This window comes from Anguilla anguilla, chromosome 1 (assembly GCF_013347855.1).
Source record: "Anguilla anguilla isolate fAngAng1 chromosome 1, fAngAng1.pri, whole genome shotgun sequence".
In the NCBI taxonomy this organism is placed as follows: Eukaryota; Metazoa; Chordata; class Actinopteri; order Anguilliformes; family Anguillidae; genus Anguilla; species Anguilla anguilla.
Genome location: NC_049201.1, coordinates 9,732,519 through 9,757,141, shown reverse-complemented (window position 1 = coordinate 9,757,141; position 24,623 = coordinate 9,732,519). Strand labels below are relative to the sequence as shown.

Here is a 24,623-nt window from a genome sequence, read left to right as displayed (position 1 = left end):
GGGTCAGATAACCAGCCCAGAGAAGCCTCTTCACTGGAGGAAACCAGGCTGCTTCGGGCTCATTGTCCTTATTTACAGACAACAGCTCTGTTTACGTGAAGGCTGCCCCGGGGTGTGACAGTTGATTTTCAGGGCTGGGTGTGGGCCAGTTCCGGGACTGCAGCCGATTGGCTGAGCCAAACGAGACCCCGTACAGCTGCACATGCTGGATGGAAAATCTCAATTCCCAGCTCTCAGGACCTTTACAACCCCACCTCCAGAGCACACAGGCGTGCAAGCACACACACACACACACACACACACACACACTGGTGTGCACACACACAGGCGCACGCACACAAACACACACACACACTAGTGTGAAGCCAATGAGCAGCTAAGTACTTGGAACATGTACGACAGCACAACAGAGTGACCTCTGTCACTGTCACCCATTTACAGAGCAACAGGGAGACTGGGACTTAGAGTAAACCACATAAAATGGAGGACAGAGGGAACGCACACATATTTCTGCTGAATAACCCTACAGTCACACAGTACTAGTGTTTATGCATGCGTATTACCACAGTACTAGTGTTTATAACACTGAATGTATGACAGGTATGTTAAATTACCATGGTAGTAGTGTTTATAAGTGACTATTTGATTTGTATGTGTAATACCTCAAATACAGTACAAATGTTTATAACCGCCAGCTAAATAATTATGCTTTGCATTAAAAGAAGCGAAAGAAACATTTGTTCAAAAGACTGATGCCAGTAAATGCTTCGCGGCATAACTAGGCTTTCTCTGTATTTCAGCTTATGCAGTCCTTTATAAGGAAGAAATCAAACCAGCCTGAAGTGAACCCAAAATATGTGTCAAATGCCAGCTCAAGGCATCACATGGTGAACAGCAAAGATCAACCCCAGGCTGCGATTTAACTCAATGGCATTTAGAACTACGGCAGCAATTTTGGGACAATCTCGAGGAAGTTTGTGCCATGAGTCCAAGTAGATGATTTGCCCTCTATTCTCACTGTACAGATGGAGGAGAAAGGGCAGTTAATTTAGTGTATTAGCATTATTTTTTTTTTTCTTACCACACGGTTTCAATCCAGCTCCTCAGTTAAAACCCCTCCTGCATCACGACTTACACAAGCCTATTCTTCCATGACAGGGCAAGGGAATGTGTATGTGTCATAGGGATGAGAGAGGGGGGAGAGAGGAAGAAAGAGAGGGAGAGAGAGAGAGAGAGAGAGAGAGAGAGAGAGGGGGAAAGAGGGAGTGAGGCAGGGGAGAGAGGAGAGAAGAGAGAGAGAGATTAAAGGAAAGACAGAGGGAGAGAGAGAAGGAGAGAGAGAGTATCCTTGGCTTGGCGAAGGCTCCTTGTTTAGTTTGTGTTACTAAAGCAAAAGCATTCCAGGGGTTTTAAGGACTACCAGATGGCAGCTCTCTCTCTCTCTCTCTCTCTCTCTCTACCCCTCCCTGCTCTGCACTGCAGCACAGGCTGTCCTTATACAGCCATGTGAGCGCAGCCCAGCGCAGGCTAACGCAGCCCAGCGCAGCCCCTCGCCTGCGCAGGGGAGGGTCTCCCTGAGGCCCACAGGGCGAGTCTTGGCGTGGGCGGGGTGACGTGCCACCTCCGGACGGGGGCGACTCTGGCATTCCGCCTGCCCCCCCAGGACACCCCGCTCTTCACCCCTCCTAAAACCACCGCAGTCTGAGCAAAACCGAAATCGCGGCCATGTAGGGCGCGTTCAGGCCCCGCGCCGAGGCCTTCCCCGTGCCAGTACCAGGACGGTGCGCGTAGGCGCGCTATCGCACCGCCCGGATTAGCCAGCACCAGCGCGGTCCGAGCGCGTAATCAGCCTTTATTTAAACAGGACGTCATCGTTTACCACATTCACCGCGTCTTTCTGGCCACTTCCAGCGCCGGCCCGCTAGCATTAGCCTCCAAGATCAGGCGTTTAAATTCAGAAGCACTTCGTACTGAGACCAAAAGCTGCGCTTTGACAGCAGACTGACACAGGCTGGGGTTTAGCCCCCGTTTCAATTCACTGTTCGGACGCGCGTACAGAATTCTGGAGCGCTTGTTCCTTTATCTCTGCATATCATTCCTCAGACTGCGCGCTTTTCAAATAGCATTATACATCCCCAAAAAAGACAAACACCAGTTATTTTCCAAATATTTTTGTTAAGATGACTACAGCTGAAGGCCCACAGTGGACCGGGCAGGGCCTTGGGCAGTGAGGGAACACACACACACCTCCATCTGAGGGGTGTGTGTGTGTGGACCCAGCAGGCCTGTGGGCAGTGAAGGGCCCACAGTGGACCGGGCAGGCCCGTGGGCAATGAGAGAACACACACACACACCCCTCCATCACACCCCTCCACTCTCCCCTTTACAGCCTCCCCTGGCACCGCTTTAGGAGAACCAAAAAATGGACAAACACATTCCTATCATCACTCAGATGAAAGAGAGAAGCCTGGGCCAGGAAACTGACAGGTAGGGGGGCCCTGATGCAGGGAGGGGCGGGAGGGAGGGAGGGAGGGGCGGGTGCTGTAGCTGCCGTATCAGGGCGGACAAAAAGTTGAGCAACTCCACGAGGTCAGGAATCGTTACCGTATCGCGCAGAGAAACGTCTTTCACCAGAGGCCTCTGGATCCAGGCCAGGCTCCGTTCCACGTCCGCCGGTCGGAACAATCGGGCCTAAGACATCACATCCCGTCTCACATCCCCTGAATCATAGGATCCAGCCGATAAAAAGGCTTCTTCTTCGGAGAAGATCTCACGCCCACGTTCTGCTCAGCGGAACGGCCTGTGTTCTGTTCACCTTCGACTTTAAACCAGACCGAGCCTCGGCTTTTTGGTGGGACGGGAACACTATTACGCGCTAGACAGGTATACAAGGAAAAGCATTACTGTGTGAATGTGAACCTGCTGACGTAGTTCAACATACAGAATATCAGGGCTATTGAAACTACTACAGAATCCTACGACCTATTTGTTCAGTCTAAACGTAAAGGGAAACAATTTAACAGGATTTTTTTCCAATAAAAGAATATTTGTAGCATCAATGCACAGCTAATGTACCAGTGTAGCCACAGTGCACTGCAGTAAGTTCCTCATCGCCTGTAAGGTGCATTGTTCTCACACTGCAGTCAATGTCACACTGGTCTCAGTTATCCTCATCTCCAAATGTCTGTTTCACTAGCCCAAAAACACACAGTCCCACTGCACTCCACTGTCTGAGACACACTGACCCAGTGAGCAAAACCGCAGGACCCAAATCACAGTGTCCCATGTTCAAGGAGCCAGACCCTGGATCACTGCGTGTTCCTCTACTTCCCAAACACAACAGTCCACGTTCCTCTACTCAGGGCTGCAAAGGAAATGGAAACATTCCATGGGAAGTTAAGCTTGGGAATTTTTAAAAACGATGCCCATTTTCAGTATAAAATGCTATCTTACAATAGTGAATAATTTTGGGGGGGGAAATACACATAAAAAGGTCATTCTAGATATCGTGGCATGTTCTAGTTAAAATATCCTCATTTAATGGAAATTCAGCTGAATTATAACCCTGCACTTTGCACTCTTCCATCGCATGTGCAGTTAATCGTCAGCAACCCATTTCATGGGAATTCAAAGGAAATGCAACTTGCTGCATACACAGCGCATTCTCAGAGGGAACACATTTTTCAACATTTTGCTGGTTTTTTGTTGTTCACCGACCTACGCTTCCGAATTTCAACAGTCCATGCACTTCTAGTTCCTAAATCCAACAGCGCATGTTCGTCTGCTTCCTAAATCCAACAGCATTTCCCATTGAAAGTGTGATAAAACCCACCCTCGGGCACAAATGACATCTCACCTTGCTCAGGTGAGACCGATCGGTGACGCCACGGCTGAACTGAAGAATCAGCGCAGCTGGCGTTAGCATTATCAGCCGGCTTCGCTAACTAGGTTAAACCGAGCTTGCGTCCGAGCGGGCGCCAACAACCCTTCCTTTGTGGCACCTCGTGGCTCCGAGGGTGCGAGTCACGCTCAAGTCGTTTGGGGTGACCCAGATTCCCTTTCTCCCCCAGCGGTACACTCGCACGGCCCCCGGGTTCGAGACGAGCCGCGCGCGGGGCTTGAGTTAAATGGTAAAACGGTGAATGGACTGCATTTATATAGCGCTTTTATCCAAAGCGCTTTACAACTGATGCCTCTCATTCGCCAGAGCAGTTAGGGGTTAGGTGTCTTGCTCAAGGACACTTCGACACGCCCACGGCGGGGTTTGAACCGGCAACCCTCCGACTGCCAGACAATCGCTCTTATCTCCTGAGCTATGTTGCTCAGAGACAGAGCACTCCCGACAGGCAGGTCCGTTAGCCGGGCGCTATTAGCATCAACCCGGCATGAGCTATCGGACCTACTGTTTATAACAGCAATGATCGCCTCAAATGAAAAATCTCATTCGACACAGTATTTGGTCTCTACAGCAGAGTGTCTGCTCAAGATATTATCAACACACTCTTCTTCAAAGGCAGGAACCTGAGTTTCAGCAGTGAATTCTGACAGTACTGTGCAAGAAAAATAAAAACATAAAACTACCGAACAAACAAATAGACAAATCTGTATAAACTTTCTAAAAAAAAAAAATTAAAAAAAATTAAAAAAAGGGACTGCTGTATACTTTATTCATTTCTTTATAACCACTTTTGAGGGTGTAATAAACCAGATTGCGTACCCAGCCAAATTTCTAAGGTGGGAAAAACGCAGGTGTGGATCGCCCGAACCTTTTGCCAAGTCTGGCCATTTGTACTGTCACTAGCAAGTGGCAGACAGGCCATTTGCTGCAAGCTGCTCCCAGCCTTGCTGACCTGTGGAAATGAAAAAGGGTCTAAAACAGGCCAAGGTCTGAAATAACTCTGACCCTTTCCGTCTCTAGTAAGCTATTTTCCCTCAACACAGAAAGTTCTCTCTCTCTGTCATAGCGTAAAAACACACCCCTCTATACGCTGGTACTATGGTACAGTCCTAGTGTTTGCATGTGTTCTCAGAGAGCAGTTACACTTGTGGACCATGATCAAGATTTTTTTTTTTTTTTTGTTGAAGAAAAGACCTTTGTTTAAAGTTCAAGGGGACAATTCGTTCTCCTTAATTCCTCAATATGTCCATACTTGCTTAAATTTAGAAACAAACAGAAGTTCTTTTTTATAGTAGAACTATTGGAGGGGTGAGACAGCCAACACCTCACAGTGGAAATCTCTGGAACTCATCCACACCAAGAAGCAGCTACCGCAAGACCAAATGATCCCCAAAAAGGAGGTGAAAAACTACCCTCTTATTCTCTAGAGTGAATCAATCTTTTCAGGGGGAGAGAGAAAAATAAATCCGAATTTCAGACGTGAATGTTTGTCCTTCCTACAGCTGCTGGGAGAATTCAGAGCTCTGTCTGTCTGTCTGGCTCTCCTGCCAGTTGGACGGGACAGAGACTTCCTGTCCCTATTAGATTTCCCAACGCCGTGCTCTCGAACGCGAGGGCGGTGGGGGAGTCGCAGGAAGCAGTCAAACCGAAAGTCGCAGAAATACTAAATATCAGAGCACTCAGAGCGTCGCGTTGTGTCGGCCAAAAACGAAAGAACTCGCCATGCCCGCCGCGGCGGCCTCGGATTCAGAACGGGTCATTCCCCTCGCGGCGAGGAAAGAGGAGGAAGTTCTGGCGAGGTAAACCGCACGCCGGACAGATAAACGAGGACCGCAAAGACACGGCGTGGCCCTCGCCAGCCACCGTAACTCACGAAACGACGCTCCGGCACGCGCGCGGTCAGCCAAGATCAATTTTGCGCCGACGTCCCCCGAAACTAAAACAGATCATCACAGGCTCGTCAAACACGGACGGGGACGGGACGTCTGTTCTGCGGTCTCCGGTTCATCCGCAGTGTGACGGCAAACACCCCGTTTTGGTCGAAGCTCTCTACTGACATTCCGTCCCAGACCTTTTGTGCTATTATCTCAAGAAACAGGAGTGAAATTCAAAGGTGTTTTTTTTTTCCCTCCTCTTTCTTAAAAATGAAAAATTCCAGTTTCCATAATAACAGCGAGGCCGAGCGAGCGGAAGGCCAAAGACAACAAAGCAAGGCCGTGACTCTCCAGACTTCTTTTTGAGCTTCAGCCAGCGATTAAAAACCAACAGGTGTCCTGAACGGCCCATAATGGATGTTCTACACAAAGCCCGCCCACCTGCGGGCGTCAGACTGGGCGCTCCCACGTGACCTTTCACCCCACCGTTCTCTCAGAGCGAACACTGATCACTGGCTGCTATTGATGGGGGATACTGAGCCTTCAACAGCCCCTCAGCGGAATGTCTGCTAAATATAGACGAGTTCTGAAAGGCCCTTCACACTGTCCGACTGGCAGAGCTCACAGAACCGGATACAAGCCCGCTTTCATTGCGAGACCCAGGGCGTATCGTCCAAGGCCAAAACGCTCAATCAGAGTAGGACAGAGAGGACAAAGGATGACGTGCACGCAGACAGGCCGATGCGCGTTTGATAAAGTAAACAAAAGGCTGGTGCGAAACAAGACACTGGCAACATATCGGTTAAGATAATGACTGAATCACGCTTCCTGCACACGCTGTCCAATTAAACACAGAGAGGAGCCAACAGAGGGAGGGGCCATCACAGTGAGGGGCCAACACAAGGAGGCCCAAACATAACAAGGGGCCATCACAGTGAGGAGCCAACACAGGGATGCCCCAACACAGAAAGGGGCCAACACAAGGAGGCCCAAACATTACAAGGGGCCAACACAGGGATGCCCCAACACAGAAAGGGGCCAACAGAGAGAGGAGTTAACAGTCTAATGAAGGCACTGAACAGCACTGACTAAGGAGAAAAACAGAGAGAGAGAGAGAGAGAGAGAGAGAGAGAGAGAGAGAAAGCAGAGAACACAGAGAAGATAAAAGGTGTTTTGGCAGGACGGGCGCTGGTGGCTCACTGAAGGTCTTGCAGATGTCGGACACGGCCTTGAAGACGCGGTCGGAGAAGTTGACCTTGACCTTCATGTGCTTCATGTTGGGCAGCTGCAGGCGCAGCAGCTTGTGTTGGGGGGTGAAGAGGAGCCGGGCGTCCGCCTGGATGCCGTACTTGTCCAGCGTCCAGTGCGTCTTCAGCAGCCAGGTCTTCTTCTTCTCCCACCACAGGGCGTGGTCCGACCAGTCCTTCTTCACATCTGCGCCCGGAAAGAGGGAGGGAGGGGGAGGAGAGCGTGAGACCCCAGCAGTACACACAGGGAGGGGGAAACGTCAGCGATAAAGCTTACACACACACCTAGTTACCTTTCACACCAGATTTTAAAAAAACAACTTTACATTGGTTCCAGTTTCAACAATTCATGTTCATACCAAAACAATTATCTAATCATGCAGCATTTCAAATTGATTTAGCTAACTAAACTATGTCAGAATGTGACGATGAAATTCGTTTGGCACCTTTGCTGCATGATTAGAAATACAGTTAAGCTAGATCACCTAGAAGAGAAACAAGGAGTGTGTGTGTGGGTCTGTCTGTACAGTTTGTGTGTGTGTGTGTGTGTGTGCGCGCGCACGCGCGCATCCGTTTGTGTGCGTGCCTGTGTGTAAATAAAGAATGTCCAGTGATCCATTTACATACTATGAGCCAGAAGCCTGTGGTGTAGCAGAACAGCGAAGGACAATGCATGATGGGTGATAGCCATCTGCGCACAGGGACTCAACGTGACAGAGTGACACAGCAGCAACAAATGTGTCTGGGCAGGGGGTGGCATTTCTGGGACAGGGCTGCAGATGAGGGCTCGCTCAAGTATTTCGGGGGGGGGGGCGGGGACGCCAAACAGCAATGTGTGAAAAGGCCGCTCGCTGGGCGACACCAGAGGGCTATCGGGTTAAACGTTCCCCCCTTTTGTTCCCAAATCAAACTGGCACCCCGCTGAGCAGGGAAATGCCACCTAAATCAGGCCCTTTCACTGCTGCTGCGGGCTCACAGGGCCCACAGGGCCCACAGGCCCTACCTGAGGGAGGCACAGGGCCAGGCACTAACATGGCCCACAGAGCCGAACCTGAGGGAGGCACAGGGCCCACAGGCCCTACCTGAGAGGCACAGGGCCCGGGCACTAACAGGGCCCACAGGCCCTACCTGAGAGGCACAGGGCCCGGGCACTTAGAGGGGCAGCAGGCCGAACCTGAGGGAGGCACAGGGCCCGGGCACTAACAGGGCCCACAGAGCCGAACCTGAGGGAGGCACAGGGCCCGGGCACCTGCAGGGGCACCAGGCCCTCTGAACAGAATCACCCGATCACCCGAGAGTCTGAACCGTCAGCAACAACCAGGGGTACTGAAAGCAGCTGGGGTACAGATCACTCGCTGTTTATTTTGCTCTGAAGTGAGTGGGAGGGCGGGGTGGGGGGTGGGGGGGTGTATTTAATGAAGGCCAAAGGCACTTTTCAAAAAGATACTTTTGAAGGAAACCATCCGCTGACCCGATGAACCCCATCTTCAGGATGGGGCGGGGTTGGCTTTCATCTCGCTGTGGGGGGGCGGGGGGGGATCAGCGGTTGGGTGGTCTGTTTGCTTTGGCCTGCAGTTCATTGTCTCCAGAATGCGGTCCTCCATCCGGGGCTTTCTTATATTTAATGCTCAGCACTGACTTCTTGAAGAGAATTTCAATGAAGTTCACTGAATTTGCCGTAGTGCCCAAAATTAGATTCAAAGACTCAGGAATCAAGAGTAAGTAGCTGCATTTTTTTTTTCTGTATCAAACCCAACTGCAGAAATCCAGAAATGTACAAAAAAGGCCAAGAGGAGAGATTAGCAGAATGTGCGTGTGTGTGCGTGTGGGGGGGGGGGGGTAGTGATGTCACGGCGCAGGCATGCGCCCCCGCGCGGGATTCGGCGCTTCCCTCGCCGGTGTCCCGTTTCCTCTCCGCTCCCCCCCGCTCGTCCTTGAGCCAGAGCGCTCGCTCTGAGACACAGTGACTCAAACGCACTGACTCACAGTTTCTGCCTGGCGCTGAGGTTCACCTCCTCGTTCCCGGACTGCTTACCTCCGCCGGTTTACCAAAAAAAAACCCCCCAAAAAACCCTTCTTTCCTATCGAAGCTGCTACGTAACAGGGCAAACTGCCATCGTTCTTTAGTCATTATTATGGCCCCAACCTGCAGTACACATCTGGAGCTTCGCTGGGCGAGTACTGGGAGGGCGTTGGGGTTGCCTGGGAGAATTGGGGGAAGGAGGGAGGTGCCGTGTCACTGCTGTTCACGAGCCTGTGTTTGTGCGCCGGTGTTTGTGAGTGTCCTAGCGACTGACCCGCTGCGTCCGCCACACTTTAACGCGCCGCGTTACACAACGCAGCTCCGCTGTCTGCTGGCCGGTCTGCCGCGGGGAGATCGCACACGCGCGGTTCGGCACCGCGGTCGCTCGGGGCGACACCACGCCCGTCCGCGCACCCCGGATGGCCGATACAGAGCGCCGGAGCTCACCCGCTTCTCAATCGGCCAGGCGCCATGGCGACCTCCGCGCCAGGTGTGCACACAAACACTCACGCCGCCGCGGCTGTCACCTCCCCCCACTGTTGACACAGCCCCAACGCCTGGAAAAGCAGCGGGGACGCCAGCGCTGTTCAGCGCAGCCTACCTCACCGCGCGGAAAATGACATTTGTTTATCTGACGGGGGACGGCGCGCAGGGGGCTGGCTTGTGGCGGCCCTAGCCAGCGAGCTACATTCCATCCATCTGCTCTCCCTGGTTTAGCGAAGCACTGCGGGTTGAAGTTTAAACCCAGGGGTTGCACAAGCAGTCAGAGGGGAGGGGAGGAGGGGGTGAGATGGTGGCAGTCCCTGCTCTCTCCATTCCGGGAGGAGGAAAGCAGTCATTCGGTGGACTAAACCCCCATCATGGGGGGGGGGGGGGGGGTTGTTTGTCAAGCCATTTGGTGGGTATTTTTCCACACCTGATGGGAAGTGACCTGGGCTTTCTTCCCCCCCCACCCCCTTGCCCCCAGGAGAGGGGCCCCAACACGCCTGTCCTTTAGACTTTGAACGAGCACATAAAGCAGAGGGATTTCCATTAGCTGACCGCACACACACCACGCGGATATGGATTCCTCAGATGCGTCAAGCGCAGCTTAGAAGAGAATTCAAGTTTCCGAGAGGTAGTTTAAGGCTGCACAGAGAGGGCGTGGGGGGGGGGGGGTACAGGGGAGGGGGAACAGGAGAACGGAAATATAATCTGTGCACTTTTACAGCTGGCCTCACAGTTTAAGCCAGGGCTACACTGTCAGTTCTGCAGCCTCAGAGTGGCCAAGAGAGATTCGGTCTTTGTCGACAGTCCAAAAGCACCGGAGGGAGACGTGACCTGGCTCCGCTCGGTAACCGCTCGGTAACCACGCTCACGGGCCCGTTTATGGCGTTTCATCACCTTATTCCGCACGAGCACACTGGCCAGACACGCCCACAGTGCCCCAGCCTCCGCGACAAAAACCCAATCGGCTGCCGCTACCGAGCCCCATTGTGACATCACACTGACGGGGCGGAGCTGGCTGCTCTAGTGGCCATCCATAAAACTGCTCTGATAAAGGTCAGTAATTCAATCTCCGGTGGGCCAATCGCTGGCTTGCAGCTAAAAATACCCCCTGTTAGGGGTGATGTAATGCGGAATCTAAATGAGGCCGGCTAAGTAATTGAGTGCATTAAATGCGGAACTGAAGTCCTTGGAAGGGCCGCAGGAGGGAAGGGGGTAAAAAAAAAAAAAAAGGAAAAAAAAGAAAGGAACACTGCTCAGTGTCTCTCCACCAGCACACACACACACAAGGGGGGGTCAGCGGGGTTGCTTTTCGTCATTCATATCAGTGAGTCATCCAGATCCATAAACCAATGTTAAAAAACAGCCTTTCGTTTCATTCTGCTGTCAGCGTTTCAGCGAGGCCACCTGCGTGTAATATTACAGACGACTTTAAAATCCATGTGTGCACAGGTACAACGTCCACCCGCCCCGGTGATTTTCAAGATTGCACACAGGGGCTTTCCAGTTTCGGAATTGAGCAATGGGACATTGCAAGAGCACCTCCATACTCTGTATATAACGCAGTTACAATTTCTCTTTTCTGTCAGAAGGATTTCATGCAAGGACTGGATGTGGTTGCCTCTACCAATCGGGTCTGGAAGCACTCAGTCAGTAGGCCAAAATGGCAAAACTACCATCTTCTATGACCAATTACTCTGTGTTATGTACTGCATTAAAAGCAACAAGAAATTAACTGTGCAAACATAGTACACTAATTACTCAGCAATTATATCCATATTTGTTATAATTATGAATAATCACGCAGTAGGCTATTCTTTATTGCGGTCTCGGGTCCTAAAGACTTAACACCGAGCTCATGCTCTCTGTGTGTTTAAGTTTCAATGTCTCTGTTAAAACTACTGCTGCATTTGGGGTGTACACAGTGAAACTGGGTTGTGGAAAGATCTGAATGGCACTGTGAGACTGGTTTAAAAACACACACACATGCACACGCACGCACGCACACACACACTCACGCACGGACGCACGCGTGACTGCCAACTCACATTGTGTACAAACAACAAAAATCCAGCCTTTGCTAGATGTCATTACACACAGTAACACAGCATGTCCAGTTAGACTGGATTGGCACCTTCAGCTATAATCATTACCAAACTCTGATATGAATCTGTAGTACAACTGATTGATCTCCCACACCACAGCTTGATTGATTCACAATACGCTCACACCAGCTTGTTTCCACATGGTGGGAAGCAAATAGAGATTTCCCTGCTGGTCTTAAATGACTGCAGAAACACTCCACGTTGGAGGAAGTGTCTGTTGAACATGACATCCCCATTAATATAAGTCTTGTTTAAAGGACCTGGGTCTTCTGTACAATAAGCTCAGCAAATTCAATGAGAAAAACAGACCAATCTAAAAACCGGTTCAGTCACAATCTTTCAGCCCCAAAGTTTCTCAACTCAGCAATTCTTCCCTTTGATAGAGAGGTTTGAGCAACTCAATAAGTATGAAAGTAAGTAGCCTAAGTAAGGCAAATATCCACACATCGGACCTGGCTGTTAAGAACCTTCTATTTACGGATCCATCAAGAGCTTTCCGTTTCACACAGAGTCCCATCAGGACCATCAGGCTTTCACAGGTAACAGTGCGGAAAATGCAGTCATAAATTATACATTCGTGATTAAGGATGCATTTTTCAGGCCTGGAATTGGCCACTACACTGATCATCTAAGTCTGATAAATGGACATAACATCTAAATGGTTCAGCAGAGAATGCACTCCTCTGGGACGGATCATACCATCAGCAAATTTCTGTAATGGCAGACAAAAAGGCATTTTCTTGCTCTCTAGAGAGAAATACAGAATCAAACAAGGTTCTTGGACCTATCCTTGGCTTTAGAGTATCGGAAATGTGTACATGTGCACTGTCATGCATGAAATAGCCTAACTAAAATAAGTCGTAAAGTTGTAGTTGTTTTGGTTGTAAAATAGAAAAAGGTACAGAACAACGCAGAGCAAGAACGGATGAGGGTTTGGCTTAATTCGTTTTGATCAAATGCAATCTTTCTCAAGTCAACATTCGACTGGCAATTCAAAACGTTTCTATGGTGAATGAAAAAGCAGGAAGATTTTGTATGATTCGGGAGAACAGCACCGAATATATAACCATTTCTGAGTGGTTTTGACATTCGACGATTCTGACAGTTCCTTAGAGTAAGAGTGTGGCATAAAATCCAGCAACGGATCGACCAATTGAATATGACCGGGTATTTTCCCCCTCAGTCCTCTGTCTTTTGCACACAGCATAACCCCCCCCCCCCCCCCCCAAGCGTGTTAATGCGGGGCGAGGGCGGGCTGCTAAAGTGATTATTTTACAGAACGCTGCATGTCACGGTCACCAGCATGCGTGCATGCAACTTCAGCTGACCTTAATAAGGAATGCGGGAGGTGGGGGGGGGGGGCACCAGGAGAGGCTGGGGGGTGATTGCGAGCAGGTCTGGAGTCTGTTGTCCAGCTCATTAGATGAGTTTACCCTTCCTCCCGCCTGTCACTGTTTACACTGGCTGAGCAGTGTGTTTATGAAAGGATCCTGACAGCACAGCGAGAGGGGGATGGGAGGGGAAGACAGCGGATGGGGAGGGGGGGGTGGGCAGGGGGGTGGCTACCAGGCCTCCTTTCTATGTCTCTACTGGGGGAGCAGAGAGCGAGGCTGCTTCAGGAGCAAGCCACTGTTCTTCCTATCCAGTGAAAATGACATTTATACAGCTGCACTTCGTCTCAATAACAAAGACCAAGGGTCATTAAGTTCACAATCGCTGTTAAACCAAAAATGTTTCACATTGTTAAAATTCTTTGGTCCTTAATGGGTGTTAAATGTGTCAAGCTAAGGATATCCGTAAATTAATAAATCCTGGCTATTATACATTACCACTAATACATCTGGAGGATTTCATTTTTGATTGTAAAGAAATGTATTTATATTATATACGACTATATCTACCTCCAGATCGGCTTCTCTCTCTGCGTGTGTGAGGTTAGGGTCTGGGATTAACCAATAAAATCACTACACTGAGGGTGAGGTTAATTCTGCTTCACACCGCCGTTTCCCTGGTGACTGCTATAGCGGTGAGACACGAGCGCACATTTTGATTTTTATGGAAAACAGACGCGCACTGTACCCATAAAGGCCTTTGAATGACTCCTTGCACATATTCAATCCTATCCCTACCGTGAAATAAAGCATAAAAACGTACCTCCTATTTTTAGACCGTGTGAGGAAGGTCAACAGTGGATGACTGTGGAGGATTAAGGAGCCGTCTCGCTGGCCATACATCACACAGAGAACAGAGAGTATTCACAACAGAAATGCATCTGAAGAAAGTATATTTCTGTGTGATGTGCAAAATATATGGCTTCAATGTGATGCAGACACAATGTGAAGCACAGCATGCACTGATAAATGAGCTCAAAGAAAGACAAGACGCAGGCCGCAGGAAACTGCCTCGAATCGGGGTGGAGACCTGTAGAATATTGATGGCCATTCTTTACGAGTAAAACGTTTTCATAGCGAGTCTGAATACGCAGTCCGAAGCACACCACAAATCATATTTAATAGTGCCAATTCAGCAAGATGTTCATGAATCTACAGTATGTGCTCAGAGCACTGTATACTATGATCTTTCATTTGTTAATTGTTCTGCTCAACATTTTCCAAACTGTCCAAGTGTTTCCCAACACATTCAGGAGACCGGAATATGAGGAGAACCGATCGTTTGAAACAATGAACCAGTCCAGCTGCTGGACGTGAGGGAACTCCTTGGAACAAATTTCACTCATTATTTCATTCAGCACAAAAGCTTTTCACAGCTGGACGCAGTGTAAGGTATGTAACAAAGGATTGTGGACCATGGGGAACCCAATATCTGGGGTAGGGTATTGCACAATTACTTCAGCTTAATATTTGATCAAGAATGGTTACCTCCTTTCCTAATCAATGCTTTTCCCTGCTAGCTAGCCTCAATTGTCCAAAACTACCTACGCACAGAGGGAAATTTTCCTTACCATCTGTTCATAATATAGCCCTTTAATAAAAGCTGCTTTAGCTATCAAAAAACAAATTCTTCTAAAAGACGCAAGAGGGTGCACTGCTGAAATTTTAAGCTAGTTAGTGAAAACTCTTTTTACAACACAGCTAAACAACATACAAGAAGTAGCGATTTGTGGTACCCAAAGCCTTTGTTTCTTGTACTATCCAGAGTCCGGGATAAAATGAAAAGGTGATTGAGCCTTTGCTGTAATGGTCCCACAACATTTTAAGACTTAGCCTAAAAACCAATTTTTACAAAATTGCCTCCTGTAATGACTGAGGGCTATTCACTGAACTTCTTCCTTTTCACACGCTGAGTTTTTATGCTACCGTTCCATCATTTCATTTTACGGTCTTGCTTTTATTGGACTTATTTTTTTCTTCTCATTTTATTCTTTGTGTTTTATAATTGCTATTTCATAACTGCAGTTTTATTTGCAGTTTGTTCTCTTTTATGTTGTTCTATTGTTTCCCGTGCTTTGTAATTTGTACTGTGGTAAGTGCCACTTGTCCCTGGATTGGCATAAAGGATGATAAAAGTAATGTGTGTAGCTTAAGGATGCCTTTTAGCACAATCTCAGTTCAAAACCAAACTTAAACCAAACCATCAGGAAATCAATACCGATGTGGAAAAGTCAAACACCCAACCACCAGTGACCAAAAGGATGCTGTCCTTTGTATGGTTTCAATATTTGTTTTTCCACCAAAGCATAAGAACTATCCGAACATTAATAAACATTTGGAGTAATGGTCTTAAAATAGGCTACATTAGCTTTTTTTTTTTTAAATGCCGTGCCTCATTTTCCGTGGATTCAAGTCAAAATGACAACTCTTCGCACAAGCTACTGCAGGGACTAAGTGGCCATTTTCCACCCCAACCTGCCATTTTAGCGGAAGAAGACCGATGTCACAGACGGCTAGCAAACACAGCTGGGGCTCGACAGAGGCTTATAACCCATGAGATCACGCTCCCGCCGCACAGGCTACATGGCGGGCTGCTGCTGCTGCCGCTGCTGCCGTCTACCATTTCCGCCGCTGAATTTTCCAGCGGGTCAAGGAAACCGCCAAAGCCGTCAAGCTGATGTACAGACGGTTTATGAGTGATTCTGTTGCGTCAACTAGATTGGTTTTGGGGAAAATGAATGGAAATTCCACCGTGCCGGCCATGCAGCAAGGGCACATTTTTAAATGTATTTCTGACTTTTGAGCTGGCTCCTGAAATTAAGGGAATGCAGTCAATTTCCATCCCAGAGACACACAAAGGGGGGCACGGAGCCTCGATTTTTCCGAGCAGAGGATGCAATTCCGGTGAACCCTTGTTTAGGTTACCGTGCTCCCGTTCTCCGCCTCCCTCTCTGTTTATAATCATTTCCTGACCACTCTTCCATTCAGCTTTCAATAAAGCGGAGTTCCCAATGCAGCCAACCTAAAATGAGGCGGAAATCTTAACAGGAACTAGGCCTATATCTGACCTGACTGTTCGGCACTCCGGGCACTGGAGAAGGCAGAGCATAGATCTCCTGTGGTTAAGTGCCCCCTTACAATGTCACCATTCAAATGAGGTCGGCTGAACTTTCCTTCAGCACGCGTCATGGTGCCGTGCTCAAATATTATGACATGAATGATGACGTGGCTGGCAGACCCGGCTCTACGTCGGGCCAGTAGTCATGGCGATGGGTTTAATTGAATGAGCCGAAAACAAGGCTGGTGGAGAGCCTGCTCTTAGTGATGACTACCAAGCACGTCGAGGGTGGGGAGGGGGGATGGGGGGACGACACACAGGAGTGATTCCTTCCCCTCTCTGCAGGAGTCACGGTCATGCCGAGAGTCTGGCTTGATCAATATGCCCCGGCTGATCTTGTTTGCTGAAAGCAGAGACTCCCACAGGGAACACTGCAGCGGGACACTTAACCTGATCAAGGACACGAGGGGAACAGAGAAACGCACACAGACGCGGTCGAATCTCCCCCTTCCCTGAGCTGAGGTCTCCTCTGAACTCGGTCTGAAACTCAACCGGGAGCTGGCTAGATAGATCTGGGTAATACACAAATGTAGGTGGATCCCTGTAGGCTGGTAACTCCAGTATGCTTTTCAACTGTGTGGACTTCCAGACTGCTAGGAGAACAGGATAAGCAGTTTGACAATGAGATATGAATAAAGCTGCCTGAATATTGAATAAGACCAACAGGACTCCAGAGCTAAGGCGAGGTGACCGTTCCAGCTCCAGACCATTAAAGTATCCTTCTACCATAGAAGCTTTAACAATAGCTCCGCCAGAAAGTTGCCCTACACAGCACAAAACATAGGCATGTTACACCAGGTTCAGTTAAAAAAATTTTTTTTTTTAAACATCCAGGAGAGTAACGCGCTAGCACCAGTTTAACTGATGTAAATGGCCACTCATCTGTGCCCATTTAGCATTATTCCCTCTTGCCCAGGTCTGACTCTAAGGTAAACAGCATGCTGCTAAATATAAGCACGGGCCATGACGCATGCTGACTGGACTAAACTGGCCATAATGCATCATTCTGCGGGGCTGCATTTCCGTTAGCGAGCGAGAACACTGCGCTTATTATTCCACAGCACAGAACGTGTCTGATAAAGTTGCGTCTGATAAATTCAACGAATATTCCTTTGAATCCAGTCGCTTGTGTGTTTGTCTTAGATGGCTAACAGAGCAAAACAATGGTTGACCCACCCTTATCCAGCTTTATGCAATTAGGTTTGGGCCCCAATTCTGTAACTGCATTACAGAGATCTTCTGGACATCCATCAGTGCAGGAAACTGGCCCCAGAGCCCCAAGGCAAAGGAGATGGGAAATTTCATCTCTACTGTCACATAGTTGACTATTACAGTTCCCTCCATGGAGGAATAAACAACTCTACCTTTATAAATTACAGTTTTCCCGTTTTGAGCCAAAGCAGGTTTTTTTTGTAATTTTTCCGAGTCAGAGGGGGGAAAAAACACGCACAGTTCATCCAGCCGGCTGATTCTGACAGGAACGAACGTTTGCCAGGGCAAACACTGAGAAGGACCGTGGCCTTTCGTTGGAACCACCAGAACTACACCGCACCTCCATGTAAACGGACGGAACAGACGGACACCTGACCACCTCCCATGAGCCAATCACACGGCTCTTTATCAGGAAGAGAGGACGACAACATCTAATAGTCACAATTAACTTTTTTAGAAAAGCATTTCAATGCCATGTATAATTAAAAAGAATTGTACAGGTGCTTGGAATACCTTTCAGGAGTTTGAAAAATAAATTAATTTCACTACGTCACATAAAAATAAATTCTGCCTAAGCCACAACATCAAGGCTGGAAAACGTGAAGGGAGAAAAACAAACTCTAAATTTCGCCTCATAAGACTCATAAAGGTCTACTGAACCACTTATTTATGCAGCATAGTTTAATAAACCACTCAATTAAAAAAAAAAAAAACATGCACGGAAAACATTTCAAAAAGGCAAAAAGGATAATTAGGCTGGCTGGCGGAAAGAACTCAAAGTGCCAGACATAACAGGCATCGTCAGAACAGCGATTAGCCAGCCTGTCGTTGGGACTTCATTTTACACAAACCACAACCATCTCTCGTAAGGAGAGCCGCTCCAAAGCAAACCCGTGGTAGTGACACGCCAGTCTGAGGCGGCAGACCGAGTGGAAATTCTGCATACAGCCTTCTGCTCTCGTCGTGTGAGGGAGAGGCCCAAATCATGGCAAAATCTTACCCTCGCAACAGGAAGAGCACAGCAGGGCAGGGCTTCTTCTGACCCAAACTACTTCCTGAACAGAAGATTAAAGGAGATTAAAGGGGCGGGGTCTTCGTCCAATGGAACGGACAAGCGTGTCCAGCACTTAGAAGGAGAAGCCAAAAGCTATGGATACTTTTGAAGTTTGGGGGGGGGGGGGGGGGGGGGGGGGTTAAATGTAAATATCGACATGCAGGTTCTACGCAACTTATAGCATCAGACCATCATGGCGCCTTCATGCTACAGGAATATGTTGTAATCGTTTCCTGACATACAAGATGCCCCATTTTTTTTCCCCATTGCTTTTGATGGACTCGGAGGTGCGCCGGACTTCAGGGAAGAGCCAAAATTTTGCCAAGATGTTTAATAATGAAGTCACTACCTCGCTGTGCAGAGATACGCGAAACATCTGGCCAACCGAGACAAGACAAACTGTGCTTACAGTTGGCGTTACACACACGTTCTGGGTCCATGTGTATAAAAGCCGTGCCAAATTCTAAAGGGATGAAAAGGTCCGCTGCCATATTTGAACATGCCAGCTGCGTGCACAATTTCAGAAGCCTGGAGAACTGCTCGGACCTAAAACAGTGTTCAAATGCATGGAATGTGGCCATTTTGTTCACACGCGCTCTGTGTCTGCGTAATGGCCAGGGCTTAGACACAGACACACTATGTGAACAGATGCAGAACAGGGCTTTCTTTGACACACTGACTCCATAAAGCAGGAATGACTGCTGCCCCCCCCCCACCACCACCACCCCTCTCCTCCCATCTGACATTCTCCCATCTATCAGCCCCTTCTCCCAGCAGACATGCGCCCCCCCCACCCCACCCCCCACCCCACTGAAGTCAAGCTGAATCCCCGTCTTCCCAGGCCACAGACCCTTAACCCACTCCTCCCCCAACCTCAACCTCAACCTCAAAAAAAAAAAGCAGGAAGTTTCACATCCTGCATAAAATCGCACCCGTTTCCTTCCAAACATCCCCCCCCTCCATTGTCAGCCGCGGGCTATCTTCCTCCCGCCCCAGCCCACCTCCCCGCGAGGGAGGCGCACAAACCCCAGGCTCCGAGCGCGCTCCCAAACCCATTACCCTGATTGGAGCGCCACTCGCTCCAACCTCCTCCTCCTCCACCTCCTCCTCCCTCACAACAATAACAGCGTTTACGAAGGTTCCCGCCGCACCTCAGAAAAATCTGAATTACATTACCAACCGCCCCCCCCCCCCCCCCCCCCAGCACCGCAGAGCACAATGTGCCCCTTTAGTAACTCGGCTTTGGCCCGGCGATATCAAGGACTTTAACTGCACAATGTTCCTCGCCCTGGCAGCTCAACTCGGGGACTACGCCACAAGCGGGCTTCAGAGCGGGGAGGGAGAGAGAGGGAGAGAGAGAGAGAGACAGAGAGAGACAGAGAGAGAGCAAGAGAGAGAGACAGAGAGAGACAGAGAGAGAGCGAGAGCGAGAGAGACAGAGAGACAGAGAGAGAGCGAGAGAGACAGAGAGAGAGAGAGAGAGAGAGGGAGACGTGGCTGAATAAGGGGGTTGCTGGTGAGGCTCGGGCTGCGTGCTCCAGATGAAACAGGCTCGCGAGTGATTCATGGCACACGGCTACAGCGGGGAGCGCAGAACAGCGCCATGACGACAGCGTCCAGGGAACATGCCAAACCCTGGAAGTCATTTCCTGCTCAGCACAAGACTTTTATGGAATTCTGTCGGCACGTTTCACGTCACATGACCAGCGTCCAGACCACGCCCTACGCCCCACTACCACTATCTGGACTCGAAATACCGCTACCAAAACACATGCCAGCCCGACCAAGCTTGTGATAACATGACAAAAGCAGGCACAGCCTGCAACCCAAATGAATATCTCAAATTACTAACATTAGAAATACAAACTCATCCCAGAAAACCAGCCATTCCCCACACTGCGATCCACTCAAGACTGTCAGTCAATTTGCTTTATGATTCTGCAACTTTAAATTTTTCCTTTTACTCTAAAACCAGATGTTTTTTTTTTTTTTTTTGTTTGCTTTTTCTTTACAAATCAGATTCCTAAAGCCAACAAACAGCTAGCCTGGCCCCTTCCTGTGCGGTGTGTTTGTACGGCCGAGCTCACGACAGGAAGGGGCGGTCCCCGCAGACCCGCGGACACGTGCTGTTCCTGCACACTGGCCGCTGGGCACGGAAATGCAGATTCATATTAAGTGCACATTACTGCGTCTGTACAAAATGTGCCCAGCTCCGTTTAACGAGCTTCGGTTAGCACGTTAGCATTCCAGCGATTGCGGTGACATCGAGTGCCAGGGGAGTGGCAAGACTGCACAAACCTGCAGCCAAAACAGGAGCAGCAGCGCCACGCCAAGCGCCGAAAGCTGGGTCCCCACATCGGTGCACAACATGAACCAAAACCTGAGAGTTATACGGCAGCCTCCATATTACAAAATTCTGCCAATTCCCTCATACTGCAAAGAAAATAAATATGCTTTAAAAATTCAATCGAGGCTTCTTCCTCGGGACTACAAAGCTGAATTCAGAATGGCACTGCATTCGTGGGGGAAAAATACACACTTCACCGGAAGCTATACCTTAAAATATTACCATATTCAAGAGTTAGGCTACTTAAGGGTAAGAAGCTGCAAACTCCTTTACACAGGCAAAAGGACATTGGCAGCAATAGTACACACCAACCGCACATTGCACTAATAACACCAGTGTGTCCAGTCACAAGGCAGTCCAGGATTTGATGAATTAGGCCTACTTCCCAACTGAAACCAGATGAATCTAAATAATAAACTGGATATACTACAGGTGCCAAAGAGAAACTTCATGAACCCCATTGTAGGAGGAGTCATCACAGGCTGTCAATCTATTATTTATACGAACGAATCAAATGACCTTGCCCTCCACAGCAAGAACATCCTGACTGGGTCAATCCAGCACTTCACTGTGAACACGTGCCACTCGCTCACTTCCCACTTCATAGGATATCGATGCAGCAAGGTTCTGTCTAATCAATAAATTATAAAAGGAACAAGGCTACACGCGTTAGATCATTATATAAAAATATCTTTTCACTTTGAAGAGAAGACATGTGGGGCCCAAAAATGCATGGGGGGCCACTGATCATCTTCAGTCCCAGACCTTCAAAAGAAGCACTTTGGAAATGGGGGGGGGGGGGGTCGAACATGTCCAAGACATCCATAAATAAATAAAGCAGAGAAGTGATTGGAGTTTTCGATCATTAAATCTTAAATAAACCTCTCCAGCAGGGCTGCAGAGGAAATGAACAGCGTAATCAATGGCAAAGTGCTTTCCTGGCATTTCACATTTTAATCCATTAAACTTCCCATTAGAGCCTGAGATGGGGAAGGCAGCGCTATGGGGGGGGTGGCGGGGGGGCAGGGGGGTGTGTGCACAGACACTCTGCAGCAACAGTGCAGGGGTACGGTGGTCAAGGCGCTCAACTTGTGTCACAGTTCAACCCCAGACTGAGACTCCCGCCCTTGCCCTCGAGCAAGAAACCCAGGCTGAACTTTAACCATTAAAACACTGTGACGGAGAGCAGCACTATCGCACGCACACATAAAAACCTGAGCGATGACGGGGCAGCCAGCTGCAGGTCACACCGGGCCCTGTGCCAGCGGGACAGGATACCCTTCACTGGAGGGAGGGAGAGAGACACTGTGCACGAGACGAGCGGCGCAGCCACATGTTATACAGCTCTGGTGCGGAGGGCAATGGCCCTGAAGGAATGCCCTTGCTGAAAGCCCTTCCTGTAACAGCAACACCAGCTGACCTGGATTAGCCAATCACCAGCTTGACAGGATTTTTGAGCACTTCTGAAGCCTCTAAAGGCCATTTCACATTCTAAATATCTGCATTTCGACATCTGAAGAATAGGCCAGGGAAATTAGTAAGAGCAAGGTTATTGAGAGCATATAGAGAAATTTTCACACAAAAATTGGCACTGTTTTCACTGCTGCACAACCAATTGCCCCTCAGGGGACAAATAAAGTTCTACTTGACTTGACTACTTGACCTGAAAAATAGCTAAAAAGTTGCTTTTCCTGTCAGTTTCAGCCTGCAGAAAGGAAATACGAAAGTCAGGCTACAATGAAATCCATTGAGATGAACATGACATTACTCACGTCAAATTCCATCCAGTTCCTCAGTTCAAAAAGTAACAACACATGAGTGACAACAGACAGTAGGCTAGCCAGTTTTCACTTCAGTAAGCCAAGACAAAGATCCACTGATACACAGTCGCTCAAGCCTTTAAGACACGGCACATAAAAACATAACAAACATAAAAAGAGTACATACGTGTCATGCAAGCAAGCATGCTCACACCTGTCCAACATTAACTAAACTACAAAGGATGAGGATGAATAGAATAGGAATTGTTTTGTAACTTGACAAAATACAAGCGCTAGGTTTTCAAATATTTAGATACGTGCGACACTACAGTCTGCCAAAGGTAGAGACTGTGGCACAGGTCAGCCCTCTAGCTATCAGTCAGATGATGTTCAGGGACTATCACAGATCTCTAGTGAATGTCAAAAGTAGACATGATAGGACTGTGGCTAAAATATACAGACTTATCATAGCAAGGAATCAAAACATGCCACTTCCACAGGGAAATCTGAGGCCAGAAGTCATTACTATCATCATCACCTTAATCGTCATGTTCACATTCCAGCAAAATATTTTAACTCTGGGCAAGGCACAAGTCCGCTTTGCGCAGAAACACCTTTTCAGCATTACAGCAGAGCGACACACATTCTCGCTGGCGGAACTGTGTCATCCAGTTCACGGGTATATGTGTTGTCTCATTCAGACTACAAGGGAGAAACCTACACAAACCTTTGCGTGCATTCCACGGCAACCATTAACATGGCAACACTCACTACCTCGCAGGTGGGGGGCGGGTCCAAACATTCACCTAGATCGGTGAAGTCAGGTGTATCTCCAAGTCCGGGAACTTCAACTATTCAACTATACAACCCTCTAGCGTGACCGCAAACAAAAGGCAAAAATACTGCAGACAACGTGGGCAAACATGCAGGAGCTACTTTAAGATGAAGAACTCCTAAGCCAAGCAAACAACAGGTCGTATTTATGCACTGCGGTCCGAGTGCGTCTAGTGCCACAACGCAGAGAACGAAGCCGCACTGAGCAGCAAGGTTTCAGTCGCGCTGATCTCAGGAATGAGCGCTGCGGCTCTTGTGAGGTTGTGGGCCTTGAACGCAGCCTTCGCTGGCCAAACTCACAGGCCGAGCCAAGGCTCCAATGGTTTCTGCCCACACACTGTTCCAGGGCCACCGGGAGGATGACTAACTGTAGCACAGGAGCACAATTCAAGCCATTTTAAACGGAAAGCTACCCGAAACCCCAACAATGCTCCAAGCGCTTTACGATGTGGACTTACAGTGAAAAAAACAGGCTGTCTGGATAAGGCAGATACAAACTAAATAATGTACACAATTTTTAAATGTGTAAAAGTCTTTTCACACAGTGATCATTGCCGGCCTAGGCGTCACAAGCGTTTCAAGCCTAGCCTTTAGCCTATATGCCAACTGCAGCAGTGATCACTGTAATATTTTCATTTAAAAAATATTACGGAATTCCTGACGGCGTGGAAAGACTATGGGGCCAAAAAAAACCAAGACAAGCGAACGTCACGACCAGGAGGTGCGGAGAGATACGGCCCTGCAGACTTAAGATCTCTCAACACTCTCCTGCTGCCAAGAGCCAGCATCTCCCACACATACTTTCCCCATACGATACCACCAATCTCATCATGTCACATACACCACAACAGCACTGTCCTCCGCAGTCTCCCTGGTGCAAAACAGACAAACGTTTCACCAGCGTGTGCCCCATCTCTCAACCAGAAACTTTTTGAGTCTGTATGTTGAAGATGGCAAAGAAGACCGCAATAAATGACATTTCACTCAAACTCAAGACGGTGGGGGAAGGGCAGAGGGGGGAAAAAAGACAGTCTTCCCACACACACAGGACACTGCATATGACCCTGGTCTGTTGCCAGAGAAATGACCACAAAGAACAAAGACCTCAATTATGTGAAGCTGAAAACTGGAGGGATAAAAATATGGAAGCGGCTATGGAATAAACTTGCACAACACAGGAATGTGGACTATTTAAACCCCTGTAGCACACTTCCAGTCTAAAACTAATTAGAATTTGACCTTTCCTATCGTTAAATTGAGCAGTGTTCAAGAAG

General features: G+C 48.7%; 1 protein-coding gene across 4 annotated transcripts in view; it reads right to left on the bottom strand.

Moving 5' to 3' along the window:
• fermt2 (fermitin family member 2) overlaps positions 1 to 24,623 on the bottom strand; it is a 41,713-nt gene that overhangs the window by 14,804 nt on the left and 2,286 nt on the right. For all 4 annotated transcript variants that reach the window (XM_035431087.1, XM_035431096.1, XM_035431105.1 and 1 more), the window contains exon 3: positions 6,973 to 7,206. In XM_035431087.1, the coding sequence (XP_035286978.1) occupies positions 6,973 to 7,206 (234 nt within the window). The remainder of the gene's footprint in view (positions 1 to 6,972; positions 7,207 to 24,623) is intronic.